Raw genomic sequence first — 25200 nt, forward strand, 5'->3', positions numbered from 1 at the left:
AAAACCTTTTGGAAAAAATAGAGAAGACACGAATCCCAAGAGCTTCCTTTCAAATGCAGAGTACCTTTCCACTGGAAAAAGGCAGAAATATTCATTTGCAATTCTCTATTCCTTTTGGTAAACAGGGAACACCCCTGTGGTTTGATAATCTCACACAGGATGAAATAATTCTAGACTCCAAAAAGGTGACCTCACCAGCAATGATGTAATCTCTTTGAAAATAAGAGAAGTAATACAGGGCTTGTATTACAATCTGAAGAACTTCATGAGTGAAGCCACTTTCTAAAAATATTCCAATAATTTAGAACATAAGTGGTTATTTCTATTTTACATAAAAGGCAGTAAATATCCTATACACATGGACAGTTACTCTGTAAGGCTCTTTTCCAATGTTCCCTCCAAGAAAAACAGAAATATTTTCAGGAAAAAAACCCAGAAGTTTACAAATGGAAAGCACTAGACTTTGGATGTGTTTTAAACTTGAATTGGTTGGGTTTTGAGTTTGATAAAAGAAATGTATTTTTGTCTGCTACCAAGGGAACACTGGAATTATTTAAAATATGTAATGAAACTACAGTTAAAAAGCTGTAGTAAAAGACATTTTCAGCATCTTGCACTCTCTCATCAAACAGTAGCCCAAACTCACCAACTCCAATTCATCCTCCTCCGACTGTACTCAGCAAACAAGAGGGATAACACAGTTACTAAAAATAGCATTGCTTTCAAAAATGAAAGAGAAAGTCATGTTTGTGATCAGGATTTCTATTTATTTTAATTAATAATGTGAATTTGCCACCTGATTCTGTAAATAATACTACTAGGAAGTAAAATACTTCATGTAATTCAGGTCAATTAAAAAATACCATACTGAAAGCACACACACTTTGGCAAAATTAGTGCAGGAAGAGGTCTGAAAAAACAAGGACACTGCTACACACTGATGACACACGTAGATATGGAGCACAGCAGTTTCTGGCTGGACCAATCCAGTAAACGTCCAGCTCTGTAAAAAACGTATTTTTTTTCACATACATTTTTCACATACAAAAATATATCATGAAAATGATACTTTTTCACATACAACCATCCTACCATACCAGCATTTCTATGCCAAAAATCTCTTTCCAATTTTCTCAAAAAGATAGACAAAACCTAAACTGAGTATTTAATTGGGTTTTTAACACCACAACAGTAAATAGCTACTGTACACTACTAACATTAGAACCACTGCGTTGAGATCCTCTTCTTGTATCTATTTCCAATTAATTTAAAAGTTTAACTTTCACTTTAACAATAAACCAGTGTATTTCCTAGGTCTTCTACACTTCAGTAGTCTTAGAAAAACCTGAAACTTCAAGAATCATCCCTCTAAGGATAATTACAGCTTTTGTTGCTCGGACTAATTTCATATTATTCACCATGAATACCAGTAACGAATGTAAGCACTTGTGGCATCTTAAAAAGTAGTAAGAATTATACAGAGAGTACTTGTTATTGTTTATATCCTGCTCCTCTTGGTTACGGTTTGTTCTTCCATACACAGAAACCAGAAAATACACATTGATGTTTTAAAATTTCTACGTGACAGTGAAAGACCAAGACCAAAGGATCTGGCCAACCAAATTAAAGGAGGAACAGAGTAACTCTTCCTGTAAGACCTGTTCTGGTCTCAGTGTTGTGGGTTGCCTCATGCCTGACACGAAACTTGTGTGCTATTCCAAATTCAGGCTGAACAAACATCACTACCCACACGCCAAACTGCACAGTAGTACTGAAAAGTACACAAACAGGGACTGAGCCCAATCCTCATTACTCTTTTATGCCTTCATTGAAGACATGACATCTACCACAGGACACACAAGGTTGCACTCCAGCACACCACATCAAACAAGCGTTTCTCTCAGACCATCATTACCACTGAAGCTACATTTCACATCCCACAACCATTACGACCCAGGAAAAACAGGTACAAAGTGTGCTTTAGGGCACATTAATACAGTTCACATCACCAATAAGATCAGCCATTCCTCCACAGAATAATGCATAACCCTTTTTAAAAGCCACATCCTCCAAAGCAACAAAGTTCTCGGTAGTGAGTCAGTGAGATATCAAATCAAAACAACAAAATCCTACTCTATGCCTCTAGGATTGCACTCAAACAGCATTTGGGTCAGACTGCTATTTTACACTTTTTTTTAGAAAGAAAATTCCTTACAAATTTAACTTCTCCCCAGGCAACAACTTCTAAGTTAGATGTTTGTTAGTCATATTTCAGAATACAGACTTCTATTACTGTAACCTATGGTAAACAGACGAGATAGTTTCTCCTGTATGTGGACAGCACAGTTCATTTTTACAAAGCCAACCAGAGAACCAATGCTTTAACTTACCAATGGTGGCATCATACCCTTGCTGGAGGGTGGGATGACAACACGGAGGTCAGGTTTGCGATTGTTCATTCCAAGACTACCTCCTCCAGGTGGAGGTGGAGACTTTGTAGGCATGACTTTGCCTAAACCATTCCCACCACCAGTAGTTCCGAGCAGACTTGGTGAAGCTCGAGAATTCACAAACCCATTTCCTGAAAGAGGAAAACCAAACGTACCTTAAGACTAAAGAGAAGGAGCAATACAAAATTTTGGTGCACGTGTACAAATTACAGACTTTTTTTTTTTTTAAACTTCCAGTAACAAACTCCTCGCAAGACATGCACTATTGAATAATTGAACAAACAAAAGCCACTTTCACCAGAAGATCAATACGTAAAGGTAATATCACCTCAAGGGCACACTGTGGCAGCTTAAACGCTGAGAAGAGCGTATTGCCGAAGAACCACTTCTAATAACATCTGTTGTGTTTTTTTAATTTTGCCCTTCGAAGTTCCTCCAGGCTGAGCTTGCAAAAAAGTGTGCACTTTTGCACAACCTCACTTCATCCCCACCCCCACAGAACATCAATCATACTGTATTGTTGCCTGTGAAAATCAAAAAAATCAGCTCTTAAAGTCTCTGTTTCTAAAATGTATTCTTCAAATATCTCCAAGATCTGCAGGGCTCTTGTACCTAGCCTCTAATAAAATTAATTTCCATCTCAAAAATATATACTGTCCAATTATTATATTCAGCAACCAGGAGGAACAAATCCTTTCCCTTCAAATTCATTCCAAGCTCTGGACACAGATACACGTGGCATTTATGCCCATCGATTTATGTTACACAGGTCTTTCTCTACCTTACTCCCGATGCTCATTCTAAGTAGAACTAGAAAGCCAAAACCTACAGGCACTGGCTGCAGCACTGAAATCTCCAAAAAGCAGAACACGTTCCCGATACGGGCCTTAGTTTACACTCAACACAGACCGGAAAAAAGTAACAAGACAGTCAAACAGTTAAGCGCCTAGTATTCTGCCTTCCTGTACAGACAACAGCACCAATCATGTTACCCAAAATGTATTTCTCAGAAAAAAATTTAAAGCCACATTCCAACGATTTTAGCATATTTATAGCAACAATTCCCAAAATACAAACACCTTATTCAGCTGCAAATGAAGAAAGGTTGTTAAGCAAGGGGAATTTTGCAACAGGGAACCCTACAGTTCACACTACAGAACTTGTGTGTGTGGATAAATAAATACAATTCATAGCAAGATTATGTTTACACTAACATTGCAGTTCTGAAAGCAGCCTTTATAGTCACAATTCAGGGAAAAAGTCCATTACACAAAGTTCACTGTGTGGGAATATCTCTTCTAATAGCCTGTAGCGCCATGCCGGTATGAATTTGTATTATTATTCTGATTTGAATAGGCCCCTATGCCCAATCCAATTTTATTACATTAAGTACATATTAATCTAAAAGCAATTAAAATAAGAAAGTTGTCAGCGTCACATTCTAGCTTCTTTAGCAAGAATGTTAATGCCTTTTAAAATCTCAGGAAGAACGAAGAACAGTAACATGTATCGGTAACCGCACAACACTTCATGAAGGGGACTGGTACTGCTGGGTGTGAATTCACCGGAATGCCAGTGTGATGGGGTGGGGGAACTGCCAAATGCAATCCTCACCTTTTCCCCGTCCACCATAAACGGCACCCGGCATACCGTTTTATCAAGTTAGAAATGGAAAAAGCAAAGATTAATGTAAAAACTGTAACAAAGCTCTTGTGCTGATCTGAAGATATTCTAGCGAGTTTTATTAAGGTCTTTTGGAAAGAAAGTTACTGTTAAATATTTTAAAAGAAAATAATTTGAAGTAGGTAAAACTTACTGGACTTTGCAACCACAGTATTCTTGTTCTCATATGGATGAGTATGTTATTTCACATTACAGTAAATTCACAACTTTAAAGCCAGGATTTCAAATTCTGGATTTACTGTCTTTGTGGATTTCCTACTATGTCAAAAGCCTGACCATATACGAATGATCTGATATGTCCCTTGAGTTTTTCAAGGTTAACAGAGCGAGGAGGAGTTATTCTAATTTAGTACTTTCCTGAAGCATTTGTATGGGAGGTATGGGAATACGTTTTCTGAGAATTCTATCATTTAATTCAGAAGTTAGGGGGGGGAAAAAGGAACACAGACAGTAGAAAGAAGAAACAGCTTTTTATGTCAGCATTCTTCCTTCTGTATTAAAAACCACAGAAAAACCTCATTTCGCGATTAAAGCTTCTACATTCCTCAGCAGAAAACAGCAGAATTTATTGGATCCTTCTAGGTTGGTGATAAAATGTAAAGTGGCTGAAAAGTTGGGCTGGAGCTGAGAATATATACTAGAGCTAAATATACTCTTGACTGCTAAGGAAAAACTAGCCACAGCTAGGCGACACAGCAAAACTAACCAGCCTTTAACTCTTTAACTAAGAGAAATTAAGTTCTGTACTACCCCTACAGTTCATGAAACTGTGAGACAGTTTTCATAGAAACATGGTTTTGTTAAATACAGTTATAGGTCAATACCTATCCATTATAAATGACTGTAAACATTAGTTAAAGACGGCCTACATAGCACCAGATTGCACGAGAAATCTTGCACAATGGACAGGTGCAAACATTAAGTGGATTTGGAAAGAGATGTAAAGGAAAAAACCATTAGAAAATAGCACAATTTTCACCAAATTCTATCTTAAAATTGTTACGGTATCTTCCATTTTCAGCAAAAATGCCAGAACATTTCAAGAACTTACTGTTATAAAAAAAGTGAAGTCTGGGCTTTAATTTAATAACAAACAGCATTTTATTACTCACTAGGCTGTCAGCGTTACCTTTTATATGCCAAAGCTGCAGTGTTCTCAGTTGAATTTAAACTTCAGAACAATAACACCCTGTATAAACAATGGAGTTCTGTACAGCGTTTTAGTCTATCCTATGATACCATTTCCTGTCCTCTGTTTTCAAGTGTTTCAGTAGCTTATGTGTTAAATCTGGACAGTGTCTTTCTTCCACACCCAATACAGTCATTTCCTGCAGCCCTTATTACAAGGCTCTGCCAATCCTTCAGAAACATTTCATGCTTTCAGTGGTGCTGTCAAAAACAACAAAGTCCTTGCCACTGCCTTCTCTCTGCACAATATCATGTGGCATCAGGGCAGAGTCAAAGCATTTGCTCTGACAAAAGCCTGAGCACTTCTTAAAATGAGGGTTTAGAAAAAATACATTACGAATGGGAGAAACGAAAAATGTCACAAGTGTAATACCATGGGTATTAATCCAGTAGCAGCCCTTTGTTATAAACAGCAAGAACTGAACATTTAGCAAACACTGGAGTATCTATATCGATTATTTGAAGAATCATATGCTGGGGTTGCAATAAGACTGTAGAATATTCATTTTTAATATGAAACGTAAAGCCTTTTTTCCTGTTAATAATCTAATAAGAGAATCAAATTATAAGTTAGGAGTGAAAGGATAACTAAAAGCACAGTATTTCTTAGAGTAAGGTCAGGAGCCAGAAAAAGATAATGCTTACAGGATGATGCAACTATACAGCAGTTTGCCAAGCTGAGGCTTTAATAACCCCATAAATACTACTTACTATTTTGTGTAATACAGAAATTGTATCTACCCCACCCACTACAGATCTTCCCCAAAGACAATTGCTTTATGTTTAAAAATACCATCAAACTGAGAAATGGAAACAGAATACAAAATCTTATGCAAGTGTAAAATAAGACTACTGTTTTTACTTCCATCGGAAGAGTTTTATTTAACTCTAATTCTTTAAAGCAGACTATTAAAGCATGTTCGAAACACTTCTTTGGAAAACAGACACAAATGCAAAGATAACAGGCTCTCAATTATGAATCATAATTTCATTAGATTTTATGATAACAAACACTGCCAACGTACATTAGCCTACTTCTTTGTTAGTCAGAATACGTTTGCTTTTGAAGTAACTTCTTCTCTGAAGCTAAATGTTAAACCCCACCAATTCTAACAACTGTGTGTTCTGCCTTCAGAAACGTCATACAGCTTAATCTCATTTACTGTCCTGCAGCCCAAGACGTAGCATTAAATTACGTGAGCCAGACTCATATTTCACTATATAAATCACATCAGCTGAAACAATGAACACATGTGGCTGGAAAGTACTCCATGTACTTTTTACTACTCAGGGAATAAGTTATAGTCATTGATGCCATTAATCTTTTTTTGTGGTTCACCTTTCAAGAAACTGATCAGTCATACAGTTTTGGAAAAAAATTGTGGTCAAGCAGCTAAGCAATGTAAGATTAAGCAAAAATAAGAATGGCATTAAATAAATATTTATGCCTCAAATGACATCATACAACCCAAGAAGTTTCACTGAAAATTGTGTTTGCAATAAGCCATTGATTCACTATGCATCTAGACAACCAGACAAAATCTATTGAAGAAAAACATTTACATGCAGGACCCTGGGACAGACACACACTCTTATACACACACCATACTGCAAGTAAATACAACAATAGCACTTCTATGTGTATTAGTTGCTCTACTTATTTTTTTTATAGGACAGCTTTAAGTGGAGATTTAAAAAAAAGCAAAACACCACACACAAAACTGCATATGCCATTCATATAATTTTCAGCTTTGCACAGAAATCACTGCTGATATTGCCATCATTTCAAAAAGCCTAAATTCTCTGCTAGCTTTGGAAAGAATTTACTGTGACATCTTGTGGAAGCTAAAGTTAAGTGTATTTCCACTGATCTTTACAAATCAGTGCTTCAGATAGTACTATGATTAGACTTAAAATATACCTCTGACAGTAATATAAGATTTTGAACCATGTCTAATGTGTAAGATTTATACTTCTAAGCCAGTATTTTAGATATCAAAATGCAGCAAAAAGAAATACACATGACTAAGTGTCAAGGGAATGCTTACTCATGTTACAAAATATAAAAAAACCCCTCATTTCCCAGGTTGCTTGACTATTTTTAAATTTTTTTTGCCTAAAGCTACATAAAAGGAGAAACAATTTTCAAGGATATTTAGAATTTAAATGGGCTTTCTTAAAAACCAGGATTATTATTCAGAATGCAGCAACAAACCAAGACATAACTGCTATTGCATCTAAATGTTATTCAACTTCTTGTGAAACATTAGCAGTAGCACTTGGCTGCCTTTTAGGTCTTTTGTCAACTGAACAGTTTTACAGTTAATGAAATCGGAGTTCTGCTTTCTGAACTTGTTGATTTCTGTGTAACTATACAAAGCCAATGTAAAGAACGGTGAAGAACGGATGACAGCAGGGATATGTTTAGAATATCTGAGGATGTGCGATGGTATATCCTGCCAAGGTGACATTATATAAATGTTGAGACTTCACACAAACAGATATGCTGCAATACTTTAATCCAGCTAGGAGATGAATGGTTTGTTACAAAAGTGGCAAATTCTAACTGGAATTGCCTTCTACCTCTTAACAGATCAGGAACTATGGTGAGATAATGAACACACATAACGATATATCAAACTTCAGCTAAAACCTATGGGTAGTTCAGGGGCTGAACTGAGTACATCTGAATGGGTGGTTTCTGATGAGAAATTGCTACAGTTTAAAACAAACAAAAAACCCCAAACACAAAAAAACAAACTCAAATGCTTTCCTCCACCACCGTATTTTTCATGCTGATTTCAGCCAGCCACTTCTTGTGAGCTGATCTAATCAGAATATGATTGATGGATCAAACTTTGTTATGTGCTGACAATGTCTGGCAAAGGAAAAGGATTCAGCTTGCACCCTGTGAAACTGCTGGTCTGCAGTGCGCTTTCAGTACTCCTTTCCTTGAGAAGAGCTTGGAAGTTGTAAGAGTAAATAGACTGCTCTCAGTGTTCTTCAAGGATCCTTCAACTTCTTCCCTGGAGAAGGGTGAAACACTGACTGTTGTATTTACCTGCATAATCTTAAAGGTCAAAACAAGGCAATACATTATGCCAACACTACTGACATTACAGAGGAAGATCCTTTGTTCACTATATTTAGCATCAGTTGAACATACATTCTTTGAGCTGATGCTCAAAACTCACAGGCTGGGGAATCTGAGAGTGGGGGTGGAAGGAGAAGAAAGTCTGTCTTCTTAAGGAAGAGGCTGATAGCACCAACCCAGTTTCAAGAAAAATTCCTGCAAGAGGTATGTTTTTCCAGAGTGTAGTTGGATACTTCTCATTGGGTTGTCTCTCATTTAATAAAGAAAACAACATGAATAAAAAGGTATGCACAGAAAGCTGTTTTGTTATTGAAGCCTTCTGGTGTATTGCAGCGTACTAGCCACTTGACTCAAGACTTGTGAAAGACCAAGCTGAAAGGTTCTTTTATCCTTAGACATGCAGAAAAAGGCTCTCCCAACCAGCCAAGCCCTCAAGACAAAAAGGAACCATTTACAGGTGTGGCCTTTCACAGTTCTTTGTCTTGATCCCTTTCTGGAAACATACAAGCAGTTTACAGATGCATGCAAGCTGTCAGTTGTACCTCTGCATAATCCTTCCTGAGGCCAGGATAAAAGATCACACGTGATCTAGACTGGGTCTTAATAGAGATCCAATAGCTCACAAAACAGTTTTTCAAGCAGGTATATCCTTCAGCTCTATTCCAAAGAAATTCAGTATTCCTAAAGTTACTTTGCATTCTCAGAATCTGAAGATTAGCAAGAATATTAGAGAAAATACAGCTCTAGAACAAAGAGGAGTAATTCAGTACTCAAGAAGTCTAGATCTTTCTTATCCATTCTCTGGATGATAGAACTGTAAAAGTAAAGATAATTTCCCAGAAGATTAAATGTATCCATAATCTGCATTACTGACCAGAAGGGCTACTTCACTGACAAGGACATGCACAGACAGTAACATTGTGTCTTTCTGAGATCCTAAGAGCCTCCTCTTCCTTTTCCAACAACTTCAGAATCACCTAGGACTGGGGAGAACTTGGGGAACTCATCTAACACTAAAGGTCTCAGGGTTGATGGTTTTCATGCAGCCTTGGCAATGAAAGCCAGCTCAGGTCCTTTGCATGGTTTTAGCTCAAAGCCGTATGTGAAAGGTATGGAAGAAAAAGTACAGATTGGGTAACAGTGGTACTTCTTTTGAGCCCTTCTGATTCTCAGAAGTCCCCAAGGACGCGACAACTTCCTTCACGGGAAGTGCAACTTCATTGGCAGCCTCTGGATGATTCAAGGTGTAATGCTGAAATCGCCTGGAATGCAGTGAAGCAGCCCTCCTCGTGACAAATTCGGAAGTGATCCCTCCATCAAGTCCCTTCAGTTCAAAGAAGCTCTCCCCCACATTTGGGTACTCAGGAAGCGAGGCTATACTTTGCCTGATCAGAATGCACGGCCCTTTGAAAGGAGTAACGCAGACACGCAGCACGTGTTCAAGCCATGATGACGCTGACAACAGATAGCAAGTTGGATGCATCCTGGTGATAGGAGATTCTTGAAGCATATTAGATACCCACCACAAACTGACCAAGGTTTAACACCGACCAGGGGCAACAGTATCATGACAATTCTAGCTCCAAAACATTTGCTCTAATTAACAGGGGGGTAAAAAAATTAGCTCAAAAGCAAACACTGTTGTAACACTGTACTTCTCCCTCCTCCACCCCAAAAAAAAAAAAACCTGATATACTTGGCAAGTAAAGATTTTCAGTGATGTTTTTTCTATGGTGGGTATAATGTTAAAAATATTACAAAATAAAAATGCTTTTTCAGAGTTATGACAGCTGCATGTGAAGTAAGCTCTCAGTATTAGAACAGAAAATTTTGCGATCATTTTATAGACATAAAAAACCACCTACCAATCTTTGCTACAACACACAGATATTTTTACTCAAAGTTATTTTCCACAGAAAAACTGTTAAGCTGGCAGATTGACTGCTAAAGCAAATCATTACCTATTCCAATCAAGTTACACAGGACTTGAGAAAAAGACTCATGTGAACTAAATACGAGCCATTTTATGCAACATCTTGCTTTGAACTGGGTCCCAACTATGCAAGATAACCTTTACTTGCTTTTTACCTAGGAGATAAAGATGTACCTTTCAATGAAATGAGAACAAAATCTCCAATGCTCCAAACTCCATAATCTCTAGTAAGATTTGGGTTTTTCCTTTGTCTATGAGAAAATATCTGGGAATATGGGTATGACAGTACTCCACCTTTGACATCTCTCCTATAAATTGTGAGCTGGAAATTTGACACATGACCTTTCACAACTATAGCCAGAGCAGAATTCTCCATTTCTGAGAAGTTTAAAAGACTGAAAGCTAGAAGAAGAATTTTTTTTTAAAGTGAATTCTATAACACATGTAGCAAGAAACTAAAACCATTGCTGTCTGCAGACATAATTAACTTGATATACACACTTCAATGGCAGCTGTCAAGCTCAAATTGACAAGTTAGCAGATTTACTCAATCTGGTTATATATGGTTTTGTGATTCTGGCTGCAATTGAGAAGGTTACTGTGCACCTGACAGTATTCAGAAGCAGCCATACAATATCCTAGTAGAAAGAGGAGCTCTCACAACTTGGGGTGCTCTGTGGCTTAGCATTCTGGCATTAATTAGGTATCTGAGTTTTGCTAGAGGTACTTCTTATCCATGTTCCACTGTTCTTGTATAGCCACAACTCTTACTTGTCTGAAAAATCTTTCTAGAAATGAGTGGGTATAACATTTTGGGTGCGATGTTCTGGAAAGTGAAGAGATAAGTGATGGATTTTGACTTTTCACATAAACTATTAATAAATGCAAGAAGAAGAACATTTTACTGCATTAAATATGTTCACCAAGCTACTGTAACTGGGTATTTTGACAGTTTACTACTCTATAGCAAGTGCTGTAAACAACTGTTTTATTTGCCTATCGAAAGGAGGAGTCTTAAATCTGAGGCTGCTGTTACTAAAGCCTGATTTTGGAAGAGGCCTGAAACGGCGTGATAATAAACTTATTTAGTTTGACTTGAGAAATACTATGGAAATCAACATCTGACCTCCAGAGTTTCTAAAAATAGCCACCTTTTTTTCAGCTGAGGAAGTTTCCTCCATTTAGAATCTTGCTTACCTGATGGAAACCACACTTTAATATTTCATATCTTTGCTGCACATAGCCAAAGAATGGATAAAGAGCGGAAAGTCAATCCTGTGCTTTCAGCCTTGTAGTTGCAGCATTTTTTATTCATAAATTCAATTGCCTGACTATTTTAGAAGAACTTTTTCCCCAGTTGCCACAGTAAGTAGCCAGTGGGCAAATACTTAAAGGTCAACAGTTGCTTCTCTAATTCCTTGCTATGAACACATACCAATGAGAGTTATGTGTATGTGCAAACTTCAGTCACCCAGGCATGGACAGAACATGAAGGAAGTGTGTGAACTGTCATTTGTTTTGTCCTTCTGTGGTGTGATAAATTTCAATGGCTGCTTGCCTTCTATCATAGCACTAAATTTTTAGGGCAGACAAAAATACTATTTAAATGAAAAAGTGCTATCACATCTTTTTACCAAACACCAAAAGATACTGTGAATTTGATTTTTGGCAATATCTCTCTTTTGTTTTTGAAAGAAATTCTGATCATCCTCCAAAATTAAGACTATCAGCTTCCAAGATTTATTGCTTTCTTTGTATAACTGCTAGAAAACCATTAGCAAGATACACATGGCAATACAAACAATACAGTCTGTGTTTTCTTCATTTTGATTGGCACCACAACTAGTATCAAACATCCAGGTCTTGGAATACTAAGGTTGAGAACACAGCCGGGTTGTCTTTAGTGTAATAGTTTAGTTAGCACAGTGAATTTAATTCAAAAGTAAGAAATTTGGCGAACATAAGATCTCTTTAGAGCACTGTAATTATAGCTGTAGAGAAATACAAAAGCAAGAGCAGCAAGCTACTACTGAAAACCACTAAAATAAAAAAATGCAAATATAACTGAAGTCTAAAGGGCATGGCAGAAAAAAAGTTAAATGCCTGGTAAGAATTTACACGACTTGACAATTAGAAAGCAACTAAGAAAATTACAACCTTTGCTCTTCCAGAACCACTTTTGAAAAAGGAGTCAAAATACAAAATTGTTTTTGAGTAACTGTGAAACTAAAACCAGAATACTATTTTTCAACAAAGGCATGATACTGCACTTACCAACTGGACTGGTACCAGCTCCATTTGGCACTGTGAGGTCAGTTGTCCCCAGCATTCCACCTAATAAAAGCAAGCCACAGCATTAAACTAACTTGCTCTCCCCCCTTACAGGATCATTATCATTTTGTACTTAAGCCATTAAAAAACAGAAAATGCACTGATACCATTAAGAACTTGTTACTTGGGGTTTTTTTGTTTGTGGGGTTTTTAATTAAAAAAAAAAAAGAGAATATAAAAAGAAAGCATAACAGTACTGAAATCTTACCTGCATTGCCAGTACTTGGTGGTCTCTGAGGGGCCCCAGGTGATACGTTCCGATGCAGGGTGGTCTGAGGTGGGGAGAGCATGGTCGTGTCCGTTAATGATGAACTGGCTGCCAGTGATGGGGATACGAGGGAACTCCCTGGGTTACTGTAGGTTAGAGTGTTGGGATTGGACACCGGAACTGTAACCGACATCGAGAAGTTCTGAGCAGGCAAGCCAGGCTGGAGAAAAGAAGATGAGGAACACACACAAGACAACAACATTAGCATCAACTATGTTTGCAGTAGCAGCACATTATAAAAATACATATTAAAGTTTGCCAAGAATTACTCAGGTTAAAAAAAAAAGTTAATTATGTTAGTTTTTAAACTCTATTAAGCATACAATTGTAAAACATCAATTTGTTGCAGAGTATCGTGTTTAACTCTTACACATCATATAAATACAGTTTCAATAGAATTAGTCATGAACTCCTAAAATACTGTAAGTTCAAATACAAAAATTTGAAGATATTCACATGAATTCACAAGCTCAGAAATACAGTTTTACCAGTTAATTTGGATTATTACAAAGCAATGACAAGCTAAACATGTCTACAAATCAATGAACTGTTGCACCCTCAAAATGTAAGCATGAACATGCACATATATAAAATAGTCAGTTATTACACAAAAAAGAAAGTTAGTATAACATTTTCTATTAACCTTGCCAAAATATTGCTGCTAATCTTTTTCAACAGACTAAAAAAGGTAAACAGATCTTTAGAAAATTAAGTTCAGTAATTGAATTTAAACATTTCAGTTGTCATTATTCTGAGCTATGTATAACCATCTTTCTTTTCTGCAAATTTCATTATTTTTTTTAAATTCTAATTTTTACAACATTATTTAAAAGGCAAGTATTTTTCTGAAGTATATACGTTTGTTATTGAACAGCTGTTTGAATCAAAAGCTTAGCTGCCTGCCCATCTATGGTACTCATTTGGTTATGACTAACTTCTTTGGCCTTTGTCTCATTCCTATCCTTTGACAGTGATGAATTTCTGAAACAAAAGGGACTATTTTGTTTCACAACTCTCGTAATTACTGAAAACAAAACAATGACAGGTACAATTTAAGGGTAAAAATTCAGTAGTATTTGTTGACAGAAGACAGAGATAATAGCTTTGATTTAGAGGTCAAATGCATATGACAAACATTCACGACCTTGCAAGTATACATAAAAAGAGGCACTTTTGTCACATGCAGCTTAATATTTACTTAGAATGATACTTGTGGACAACAATTTTGATTAATATTAGAAACATAACAATAACTGTGCTAATTAAAAGAGCAGAATACATTTTCTACAAGAAACAAAATCTCTTACTGGTGAGAGCCAACAACAGTGTCCCTACTGAAGCATTCTAAGAATAATTACCAATTTTTGGCACAGGCAGAAGGAAAAAGTAATGAAGCATAGCAACATAATGCTAGCAAATCATTCACAGTATCTATCTAATGACAAGTTGTACTGGTATTTGTTTTCACGGGAAACTACTTCAAGAAGCTATTAAATATCTACAAAAAAAAAAAAGGTTTTTAAACAGCATGCTGTCAAGTAATTCAAACTAAACTGGAAATACCTGCAGTATGCTTTAAAACAATGCCAGAAGCTAACAGTTGGAACATTTTTTCTGTAGGTTTCTCAATATAGAACTAATAAATGACAGCTTCCCCCCACACCTTACAATAAATGCTGCCTCTGCCCATCTATGGTACTCATTTGGTTATGACTGAATTCCTCACGCTTTGCCTCATTCCTATCCTTTGACAGTAACGAGTGCACTAGCGCAAAAGAAACTATGTTCATATACAGACCCAGAAGTACTGGAAATATAACCATAACAGGTCCAATTTAAGCTATAATTACAGAACGAAAAAGCAAAAAAAATTATGTGTGGTCTCTCTTATTTACACTGATGTTGGCACAGACAATTTAGGCTGTTCATGAAGTCCACAGAAAATCAAGGCAGAGCAATTCAGCTGTAACTACTGAGAGATGAAGCCTGAAGATGTCTCAACACAGAAATGTTGGGTATCAAAAGCTTCAAAGCAAAGCAAGAACAAAAGATATTGGCTTCATTCAAGCATAAAGAACTTGCTAAAACAAGTGATGCTGGGTGTCATTCGCTGTTAAATCCCCGGAGATGGCCTTACTGCTCTGAACAATGACATAATTTCTAGCATAAGCAAGTCATTCGGGGACGCAGTACTCGATTGCCCCAGGGTCTGTGCCGATTAACCCAGCCAGTCCATTTACTTTAATTGCTACAAGATTTGCAGTGTTAAAAATTCAAAGGCTGTGGTAGAGACCTGTTTAGTTTTCTTTGAAAATACTTCCCCTGCAATACTCAACACTAATTGGGTTTTGTAGATGGGAATTAAATGTCATCATGTACACCTCTGTGAAAACCATGCAAAATCTGCTCTGCTGTTAGCCCCAAACTTCTTGGGTTCTGGAGCCAAGTGACTTAATGGCTGCAAATGGGTTAGGCACTTGGGATCTTTTCAAAGGTATTTCAGTGTCCAAGGAAGTATCTGTTAGAATTTCAACAGGAGTAAGACACCAATCTTTTCAGGCTCCCATTGTGCACCAGTCTTTATCTTTAAATATCTAAATAGCTTTCTAAATCCAGCCTTCAGCAAAATAAATTCCATTGATTTGTTGACAAAATTAATCCAATTCTATCTGCCTGCTTGTAATGTACTGTAAAACTTATGTTGATCACAGACAGATAAAGAGCTACAAGATTTAAATAAACTATCCTACATCCCACAACAAAAATCTGTCTTTATAAAAATATATCAGGTAGGATTAGGCAATGCAGTTAGGCTCCTGAAATTCAGAAACGTTACCTCATGTTCACAAGTTATGAACAACTGTGAGTGCAAACCAGAAGCTAGAGATAAATCTTCTTATTCTTTAAGATAAAATGTATTTTAACAAGATCAAGTATCAGCATCTCGTTTTCCCTCAAAACTCCATATTCCCTTCTCAAACCGTCACATCCTCTAGGTTTTTCAGTGGTTTTCAGTGGTAAGCAAACACCATGAAAATTCTCATGCATGTAATAGAAGCACAAACCATACTTTAGTACTCACTGCGATTTTATGATTCCGCATCATATTATCAAACTCTTCATTAATTTTTTTATATTTTTCTTCTGTATGTGGCGTGAGCACATATGAAGTGTCAGGGTCCGGGCTGTCGCACCCTCTGTGTTCCTTCTTGTTCAGAGCCTAAATAATGAAGTTAATAAAAAGGATCAACAAATAAAAAGTAGAGATAAAATAAAAGTACTTACAGGGCCTCGCTTGAAAATAAAATCACTATCTTCATTTAGTTTGCTGAATCTGTCCTCCGATAGTGGACTGTGCTCAAAGTAATCGTCAGCATCAGGGCTCTCACAACCATTAAGGCCTTTCTTTCTTAAGGTCTGAAATACAATTGGAAAATTCACATACAAATCATACTAACTTGCCAAGAAGTTCTGTATACTACTGAATCATTCAGAGCCACTGAAACTACATGAAACTTTCACAGACAAAACTCACTGTTCAACAGACAGGCTTAGTCTTTCAAAATAGTGGCATAGTACACAAAGAGAAACGGTTCATTCAGAGGCACAGACTCTCCCAGGTGCCATCTCATGGGTAACTTTAACCTACAACTACTTCATCTCTCCAGTGTCCCATGCAAAACCATTTTCAGACACTGGCTGATGGAGTAAAGTCACCTGATACACAAGGAACATTAAAGCCTATGGCAAAGGAGTTAATGTCATCACTGGTAATTAAAGGCCAATTTAAAAAATCAATTTATTAAAGATCCAATAATGTTCAGGTTTTAAAGAACACAGTTAAACTCTGAGAAACACAGTAGCTAAAATTTTAGATCAACTCCAATAACTGCAGTACATTAATATATGTAACACGGTCTCAGTAGTTTGTAAAGGCAGGATTTTCCTGCGCTTCTGTCATCCTGTATGATAACAAGAACTGCAAAAACGTATAAAAAGGAATTACATAATCCCTCTCTAAAATGCCTTAGTTTGCTAAATATAAGTTTTTTTCAGACTCCTTCAGACTAACTTGAGGCAACTGCTTTATTGGAGTTCCTGTTTTCTGATAGAGAACTCACATCAACATCCCCTGGAAAAAAAAACCTCAACCTTGTCTACAACCTAGGCATTACCCATAAGCTACTGAAAGACAGGATATGAAACTGCAGGTCTCGGGACCAGATTTAAAAGGATATTTGTATTCCTTGTTGGTTTCCCTTTTTCATCCTGTTACACAATCCAAAATCTTTCTTTGCAAGTTCTCATTTATAACAGAACAAGATTAAAAATATTACCCATGGAAAAATCTTCAGTGTTTCAAAAGTTTCAAAACGAAAGCAATATAAATTTTTAAACAGGTACACATTAGCAGTACATAAGGCAGCAGCAGGACTATACAGGCATGAGAGGGGTTGTGTGTTTTGGTTTTTTTTGTGAGGAATTATCTACATTCTGTAATTTTTACACTAAAACCCCTAGAGATTTGAAATCTGCAAGATGACTTTTCTGCACCATCAAGAAATTTCATTTGTTCTACAGAAACTACATTTCCATAACACACTGAATTTCTGATTAAAAAACCCAAACATTTTAGTTTATAGTATTCGGCATTTTTTCTTAAAGCGCTGTCTACTAATTTTCAGCACAATAAAAAGTACACAAGACTTTCCCACTATTCATATACATGAAAAATACTGCCTGCTTCTACTTCAGTTTTAAAGCAGTACTTTGCAAATTCAATTACGCCATCTGAAATTCTTCAATATCACAGATCACCATAAGCTATAATTCCTTCTCAAGTTTCTTGGCTTGCTCCGTGGATCCCACACAGTATCTGGAACTCCCACAAAAATGTAATCACTAAATCAGCATATGGGGAAAACAGGTGTAGCTCCCTCTAACACCTGTCACGGCACTGATCCTGCTCCTCGAACCAATCAGCTGGACACGTATATGGACTTGGCCATACAAGGGCCGGCTGCTCGGCCTCTCAAGGTCGGAGCCTGTTATCCCTCTCCCAGCCCTTCCCAACAAGTCAGCCTGCCAGTCTTCTACACTTTGATATCAGTAGGAAAAATGTTAACACTGTATAATCTGGATTACACTTAACCCCTGCAACCCACGGAATTCTGGAAATAGAATCCAAATATGTCTTTATATGGTGCCCAGTGTCAACAAGCACGCGCAGTGCCCAAGACGTAATTAGACACTGCATTTAGATACTATAAAGAAATATCTTGCAAGAAATACACATACTGCCTAGTTCACCTCCTTTGATAAACACATTAGAGCAATTTTTATTGCAGCGTGAGAGTTTCATTAGCGCTCCTCCTTTCAACATTCTAAAACGATCAAATGAAAGCTTTTAAGCATAATGCTGCCGATTCATCCTCCCGGATCTCTCTGAAAATTAGACTCCAAAGTTCTAATATAAAGGAAGAGATTTAGTTAAACAAAAATGCATCCTTCCTCTTGGCAACTGGTATTTTTTGTTTGGTTTTGCTAACAATGGGGTTAACTCTGCTTTGACTCATGAGGAAGGAAAATGCCTCAGTATCTCCTGTTTCAGATTCTGGAAACCTTCACTCCAGATGGGGTTCCTGTCATTGTGGAAGGATTTAAGCCACGGTTCACTGCTACAGATAATAAGTCTGGGTCTGATATCCAAAGCTCTGTCTCCTTATCACTAAAACATGAACTGTCACTTTGAGGACCTAACCATAAAAAGACTGCCAACTTTATCATTGCCCAGTAACATAATAGTAAAACATTTCTGCTCCATGGCTCGTACTAACAAGGGAATGCTGTAATCTGTTCACACAGCCAGGCGAAGCCTACGCGAAACAGCCCAGCCTCAGCTTTCTCACAGGCTACAGAGCAAGACATGATAACAGGCCCTTGCTCACGGGAAAACAAGGAAGGCCATGACTGCTGGGAATCACTCTGTGGGGATGCAGGAAAGCCAGACTCCATAAACAAGTGCTGACTCCGCCTTCGACATTCTCTATAACTAAAATTTGTTATTTCTCTGATTAACGTAAATAACTCGCCACTTTGAGCTATTTCCAAGATATCACGGAGACTGCAATTTTATTAACTCTGAAGACTGGAGTGGGGGTTGCGGGGGGAGCGTTAACAGAAAAAAAAAGCCAGATCATTTAAGGAAATGTGCAGCCTTTTGAGTTAAACTGTATTACTTTCCACTTCCTCTAAGACTTGGCCAAAATCACTGGAAATTGTTCCAATATGTTTGCCAACGCACTGTATTGTGCCTTCAGTAACTGAGATTGTGTCACTTTGATATTAAGACTGGATTAACTCACCGATGAGGGAAAAGTACTGATTTTTGTCAGAAAATAATGCAAAGGAAAAAAATGAGGAACCTAGATAGGTATGATTTTTTTTGGTTTTTTTTAAAGAATGAAGCAAACACAACAATATAGTTCTGTGATACACAGAGTTACTATTACAAGTGTTTCAGACAGCTGTGGTCATCTTGATATTGCAGAACGACCCAGAAGTTTTAAACTGCTTTTGTTCCATGGTATAAAACTGAAATATGCAAATATTAAAACTATTAGATAAATATTATTTTATTTTTAAAAAATTAAATGGCAGAGTTTAGAAAACAGCTGGACTAACTATGACAGGTTTAAGTATTAAATTCAAGCACATGGTGAAAGAGCCCCAATATTTTTCTGAACTCGCCCACACATCTGCAAACTACTTTTTGAATTGCACTGCATTTTGCTAATTTAAGAAAAGAATCATGCGTTGGCAGGAAGCATCTAAGAAACAGAAGAAGGGCTGCTTGGAAAATAACAAAAAAATTAGCTTCTCGCTACAGTTCAACATAAAATTTTACTGAAACCAATAATACAGATACCAAAGAGTATAAAAATACAATAAAGTTATTTATTGTATGATCCATAAGGAAACAAAGATGATATTCAACCACCACAGTGTAATTATCTTAGCATAAGCTTCCTTCCACAAAATCCAACGGAGAAACATGAAATGCAGGAGCTTTAAGCCTGCTGAGTCTCCACAGCATGAAATCAAGTCACCACCTTCTCCACGGCTCCTTCCAGCCCAGCTGCACACAGCTTCTCTCACACAAAAACTTAAACTGGCTCAATCGACCGGTCAGCAGCAGTTCTGGAAACCAGAAACTCTGAACTAATAAACACAGATTACTGCTACCAGAGATGAAGTTAAGTGACAACCCCCAACTGTCCTCCTCCCCATGAAAGACCCTGGGGTTTATATCCAACTCTGAAAGGACATGTTGCTAATGGTTAAAACAGCACAATCGGCATGTTTTGTGCTCCGATTGAGTGAGTGTGGTTAAAAAGCCAAGACTTCTGATATTAGTGATCTGAGCTCCTTGCCAGCTTTGGCAAAACCATAGAGACCTTGATTATATTCATCGCCACCTCAGGAAATAATATTTTTCTGCCTTAAAACAAAAAAGTAGGATGATCTCATACATGAAGTATTATGTAGTGCAAAAAAAGTGTCAGTTCATTTATAACATTTTCAGTGTTAGGTTTCTTGTAATATTACACAAAAAGGAAATGGTTGTTGCTATCAATGCTACTATGTATCATGTTAACAGCTCTATTTTTTGCACTTACTATTGGAGCCGGCCAAACAGGACTTTTGTTGTGTGTTTCACCCCAAATCACCAGGAAAAACATTTCCAAAATTTGACTAAGATTGAAATGAAAAGTGATTTCCCTTGGAAAAACAAACCTTTGACTTAAAACCTGTGTCTAGTTCTGCTGTTTCTGCTGTTGCAGTCAGAGCACAGAAAAGCTGTGAAGCAGCCCAAATTTGGAGTAAATACTTTCTAAAAAATTGTGATTTCATTAAGTGTAAGTATTCCTCAGGCTTGAAGTAATGGAAAGGCTGCACCAGTACTGCCAAATATTACTGTTTCTCCAGTAGGCACGTACAGCATGGTTATCAAAAGGATAACCCATTAAACTGTTCCTGATGCTGGAGAGAGCTGCCATGCAATAGCGGACCCTGAGAGGACTCTAGTGCCACTTGCATCAAATTCCAAAGGCTCCTCACCCACAAACACAGCTGCCAAGCACTCACGCAGCTCTGTGCAGGACAGGACTAAGCATCACATGGTTGTCTGCGATGGGAACAGCGATAAGATCACTGAGGCAAAAGATTGTGAAGTTGCAGTCACACCAATAAAATGCAAAAGCCAGTAGCATTAGCCCAGGCTGCAACAGTGCCTTTCCTATCAGTGTTCAGGAACAAAGAAAACGAACTCCTAAAATAGAGATCCCAGGATAACCACGAGCTATTTAGTGGTACCCACAGCCTTCAGGATCAGTCTCACATTCCATCTCTGTAGATGATTAGAGAGATCTGTGCTTTAAGGTTATTTCTCCATGCTTTAAGGGAACGGCTGAAATCTCTGTGGGAGCAGTTTGACAAGCTGACTGACAGTAACAACTTACTGCCACAGAAAGTGCAGGATCCTAGAGACCATCCCTACGCCAACTCTGATGTTTGCTCCAGCCTGAAATAAGTAATTTTTCTTTTCACTAAAATGACAGAAAATTCTCCTTGACCATTCTTTATTTAACTTATTTTTGCTGGGTTTGTTTTCAGTTGTAGCAGGAATAACATGGTTTTCCAATCTATAGGCTGAGCACCATAGGCAGATACGAAGTAGGCAGAAGGAATGGTCTGGTCCTTTCTGACAGCAGCAAACCATTGCCTCAGCCACCACTGATAATCACATCCTACTTTAAAAGTCACACCTGTTTTCTGAGATAGTCACAAACCAAAGGACAAATACAGTAGTCACAGCACTGGACTCCCACCCAGTTTTTTCATTCTTATAACGTGAAACATCAGTGAGAGAAAACACGGCATATTCCTTTAATGCAGTTCAGCTCCCCTCCCACAGTGGAGAAAAGAGTTCAGCTGGCAAGAACTGCATGGATCACTACAGACTTTACATACAGCAAAAAGTCATGCTGAAAGCATGACAACTGCTTTATTATTTGCTTCCTGTTATACTATTGCCAAGAAGTTGAGCCCAAAATCAGACTGGATTTTTCTTCTTTTATAACACAATATACTTCACTTTGATCACCCTGAACAATACTATGGTGTACCATCCTTTACATACAGTAATTTCTCCGCTATTATATATAAAACATATTCAAGTATCCAAGGAGTATTCTTAGTCACTGAAAGTTGTGTATAGTTTCTGCGCTTCCTGCAGGTCAGTTTGGCTTCTGAAGCACGTAATTTCTTTTCTCTAAAGTAGCAACATAGTTCTGCAAAGTCAGACCTCGACTCTGCACTGCTCAATATACAAATTTTAGCACTGTCTAAAATACAAGCAGGACTGAATCCTACGTGCAGCATAGACATCAAAAGGGAACAGCCAAAGAAAAAACTTATAATTCAATTCAGTAACAGTGGTTTGTGTCTGAAGCTCATCAATATCATTTCTGTAGGCTTCAATTTCTTTTTCCATAGTTAGATGTACTGGATTAATCTATGTAATGTTTACAAATTTTCCTTAGGCTCTATTAATATTCTCAACTTCAACCACTGAAGCATCTGCAAATTTCATTATGAAGCTGTTTTCCTTTCCTTTAAGTTAGGAAGTTACTTAAGTTTAGCCCTAATACTAATCCTTTCAGTACCCCTGACACACTTTCAATTATATTTTGCTATGCTATCAGTTAGAATTTCACGTTCTAAATATAGCCACAAATACATACATCCCAAAACAGCCCAAAGCATAGTGGTGCCCAGCTTTCAAAACTTCAGTTGAAATGCACAGGAGGTCAAATTAGATTATGACAGACATTTCCACGAGCTAAGCAATTTGGAGAGCTAACCTCCTTACAAACAAGACTTCACCAATCTTTCTGATAGGCTCCCCAACCAAAATAATGTGTACTAAGTCAAATCTGAAAAATTCACATACTCTACTTTTAGCTTACTTCAATAGTATTTTCCATTCTTGTGCTCTATTAGTAGTGGCATTTCAAAAGTAAGCAACTGAAATTATGCAAAAATATCTAGACATCAAAAACCCTACAGTAAACCAAAGTACAGTAACAGAAGTTTGCTACAATGACAAGATTTTTTGGCCAAAGGGTTTTACAAACAAAAAAACTGTAGGCCTGCCTAGCATTAGCCCATAAAATAAAAGGAAGAGCCCTTCCAAGTAATGCTCTGCCATGTTCAGTTTTAGGCAAAAGTATTCATCATTTACAGATGAAAAATGTTCATGATCTGAAGTTTTATCGGTGTCCCTGTTATATACCACTCTAAGAAAAGACAGTCTTGTTGCAAATGTTGGAGCACTTCCAGTATCTGGCAAATTTTAACATGTATCCCTGGCTTGCATGAAAGCTAGCTGTCAAATTCCTCCAAGATATGATAAAGATGGCACTCAGGATTCAAACTCTCGTTTATATAAAATAACACATACAAAAGGTTTTTAGACATGATATGGTATGAAGCTTAAATCCTAGCTTGAACCATCTTTGCTGTGAAACATTATTTTAAATAGGTAAACCACAAGCAATTACTAAAGAATAACAGTTTTATGGGCTATAAAATCCACTCCTCTTTTTACCCCCTGAATATTACACAATGCACCGGACTAGAAGGTATAGGCAGGGAATTTACTTGTAATTTTAGAGAAACACTATCTGTAAACTGTAGACTTTACAATGTAGTTGCTGACCTACCAACAAGCTGGATTGCTCATTCCTAAATGAACTTCTTGAGACTTAAAATTATTACTAATCCATGAGCACTGATACTACTGTTTCTACAGTGAAAGCTAAGTCGAGCTCTCAAAATATGATATTTGATGCATTGATTTTTGTTTTACTTTCTATACAACTTACTAGATCATTAAATTTTCTATCGCTGAGCAGGTTTTCATTTTACATGTTTTACAGAAAGTACCATCAACTAGATTTTTCCAGAGAGAGTACTGAATTGCTAGTCTAAGTTGATCTTAATCTTTTTATTAAAAACAAAAGACAAAGTAGATCAGTGTTCATCTTCAAGAAGAAGAAACTATTCCTTAACATCAAATATTATATATTTTATAGTCCTTTCAGGAAAAGCAGTCTGCAACAAACAAATTTAATGGTAAAACCAAGCAAAACAGTTCTATGTTAAAATGTTCAAAACCATATTTTATGGTACGTAAATACTTTTTTCAATCCTTACTCAAGTGACAACACACATATGTACATACACATCCTCCCATATATATCTCTTCACATACTTGCAATAGTTAAAAATATAAATCAGCAACAGCAGTAGTCAACTGAATGCCTCCTTTCAGCAACAGTATACTGCAGATAAGCCATATGGAACACGAAAAGTTTCCAAGCATAGCAACCCATCTGCATAATATCCTTCATAATCGTTTAGAACTTCTGTAGTAAAAATATTATCTCCTACTCATAGTTTGGCAAGAAAAAAATTCTAAACTCCAATTACCATTCAATGATATAAAAAGAATGGGTTTCTTTTGGTCTACCTGCATATACAGTATCGCTATTTCAGACATTTCTCATCCTGAATTTCTCCTTACAGACTGAAAATTAGAAAGGATAACAGAAACTATTTCAAAAGTCTTGGTATTCAAGATAACTTGAAACACCAGCTGAGGTATGTACAACGGGAGGCAGTGAGCCCCTCCAGAAATAAAAAGTAGGGTACAAGCAGACACATCACTATTTTTACTGAACTAAAATAATTAGAATGTAGAACTTCAAGACACAAAGCAGTAATAAGTATGTCACAACCCATGTTTTGAATACTGAACTTCTCAGTTAGGTGTTGAAGGAATACACTTAATATGGTTTTCCTTGCATAACCCTCACTTAAGAGCAAGTCATTCTAAAGCCAAAGCACTTCTTTGAAGACTGTCCTTACCTAACCTGAAAAGGGGGTGGGAAATCAAAGGTGGGATCTAGAGAGTTAGAAAGACTATATGGGAATCAGGGACAGTGAAATATGAGTAAGCTTTAGTCTTATCATGTGTAATTCATGTCAACATTGGACAAAGGCTGGGTCTGGCATGCTTGATTTTTTTCTTTCTAACAAGTCACTACGCTCAGCAAGTACTGAACAGTAAGTTAATGCAAAAACGAGCAGGGCTTTAAATGGCATTAGTTTGTTACAGTTAGAAGAG

General features: G+C 37.1%; 1 protein-coding gene across 9 annotated transcripts in view; it reads right to left on the minus strand.

Annotated features, from left to right (window-relative positions):
- Positions 1-25200, minus strand: part of MEF2A (myocyte enhancer factor 2A) — a 92844-nt gene that overhangs the window by 13054 nt on the left and 54590 nt on the right. For 3 of the 9 annotated variants that reach the window (XM_055715060.1, XM_055715061.1, XM_055715066.1), the window contains 5 exons: positions 16018-16167; positions 12888-13107; positions 12623-12682; positions 2391-2581; positions 647-670 (listed from right to left, as the gene is read on the minus strand). In XM_055715060.1, the coding sequence (XP_055571035.1) occupies positions 647-670; positions 2391-2581; positions 12623-12682; positions 12888-13107; positions 16018-16167 (645 nt within the window). Of the gene's footprint in view, positions 1-646; positions 671-2390; positions 2582-12622; positions 12683-12887; positions 13108-16017; positions 16168-16232; positions 16365-25200 lie in introns of all 9 variants that reach the window. The other 6 variants (XM_055715068.1, XM_055715062.1, XM_027800201.2 and 3 more) reach the window with 6 other exon arrangements.

The sequence above is a fragment of the Falco cherrug genome, chromosome 7 (genome assembly GCF_023634085.1).
Source record: "Falco cherrug isolate bFalChe1 chromosome 7, bFalChe1.pri, whole genome shotgun sequence".
In the NCBI taxonomy this organism is placed as follows: Eukaryota; Metazoa; Chordata; class Aves; order Falconiformes; family Falconidae; genus Falco; species Falco cherrug.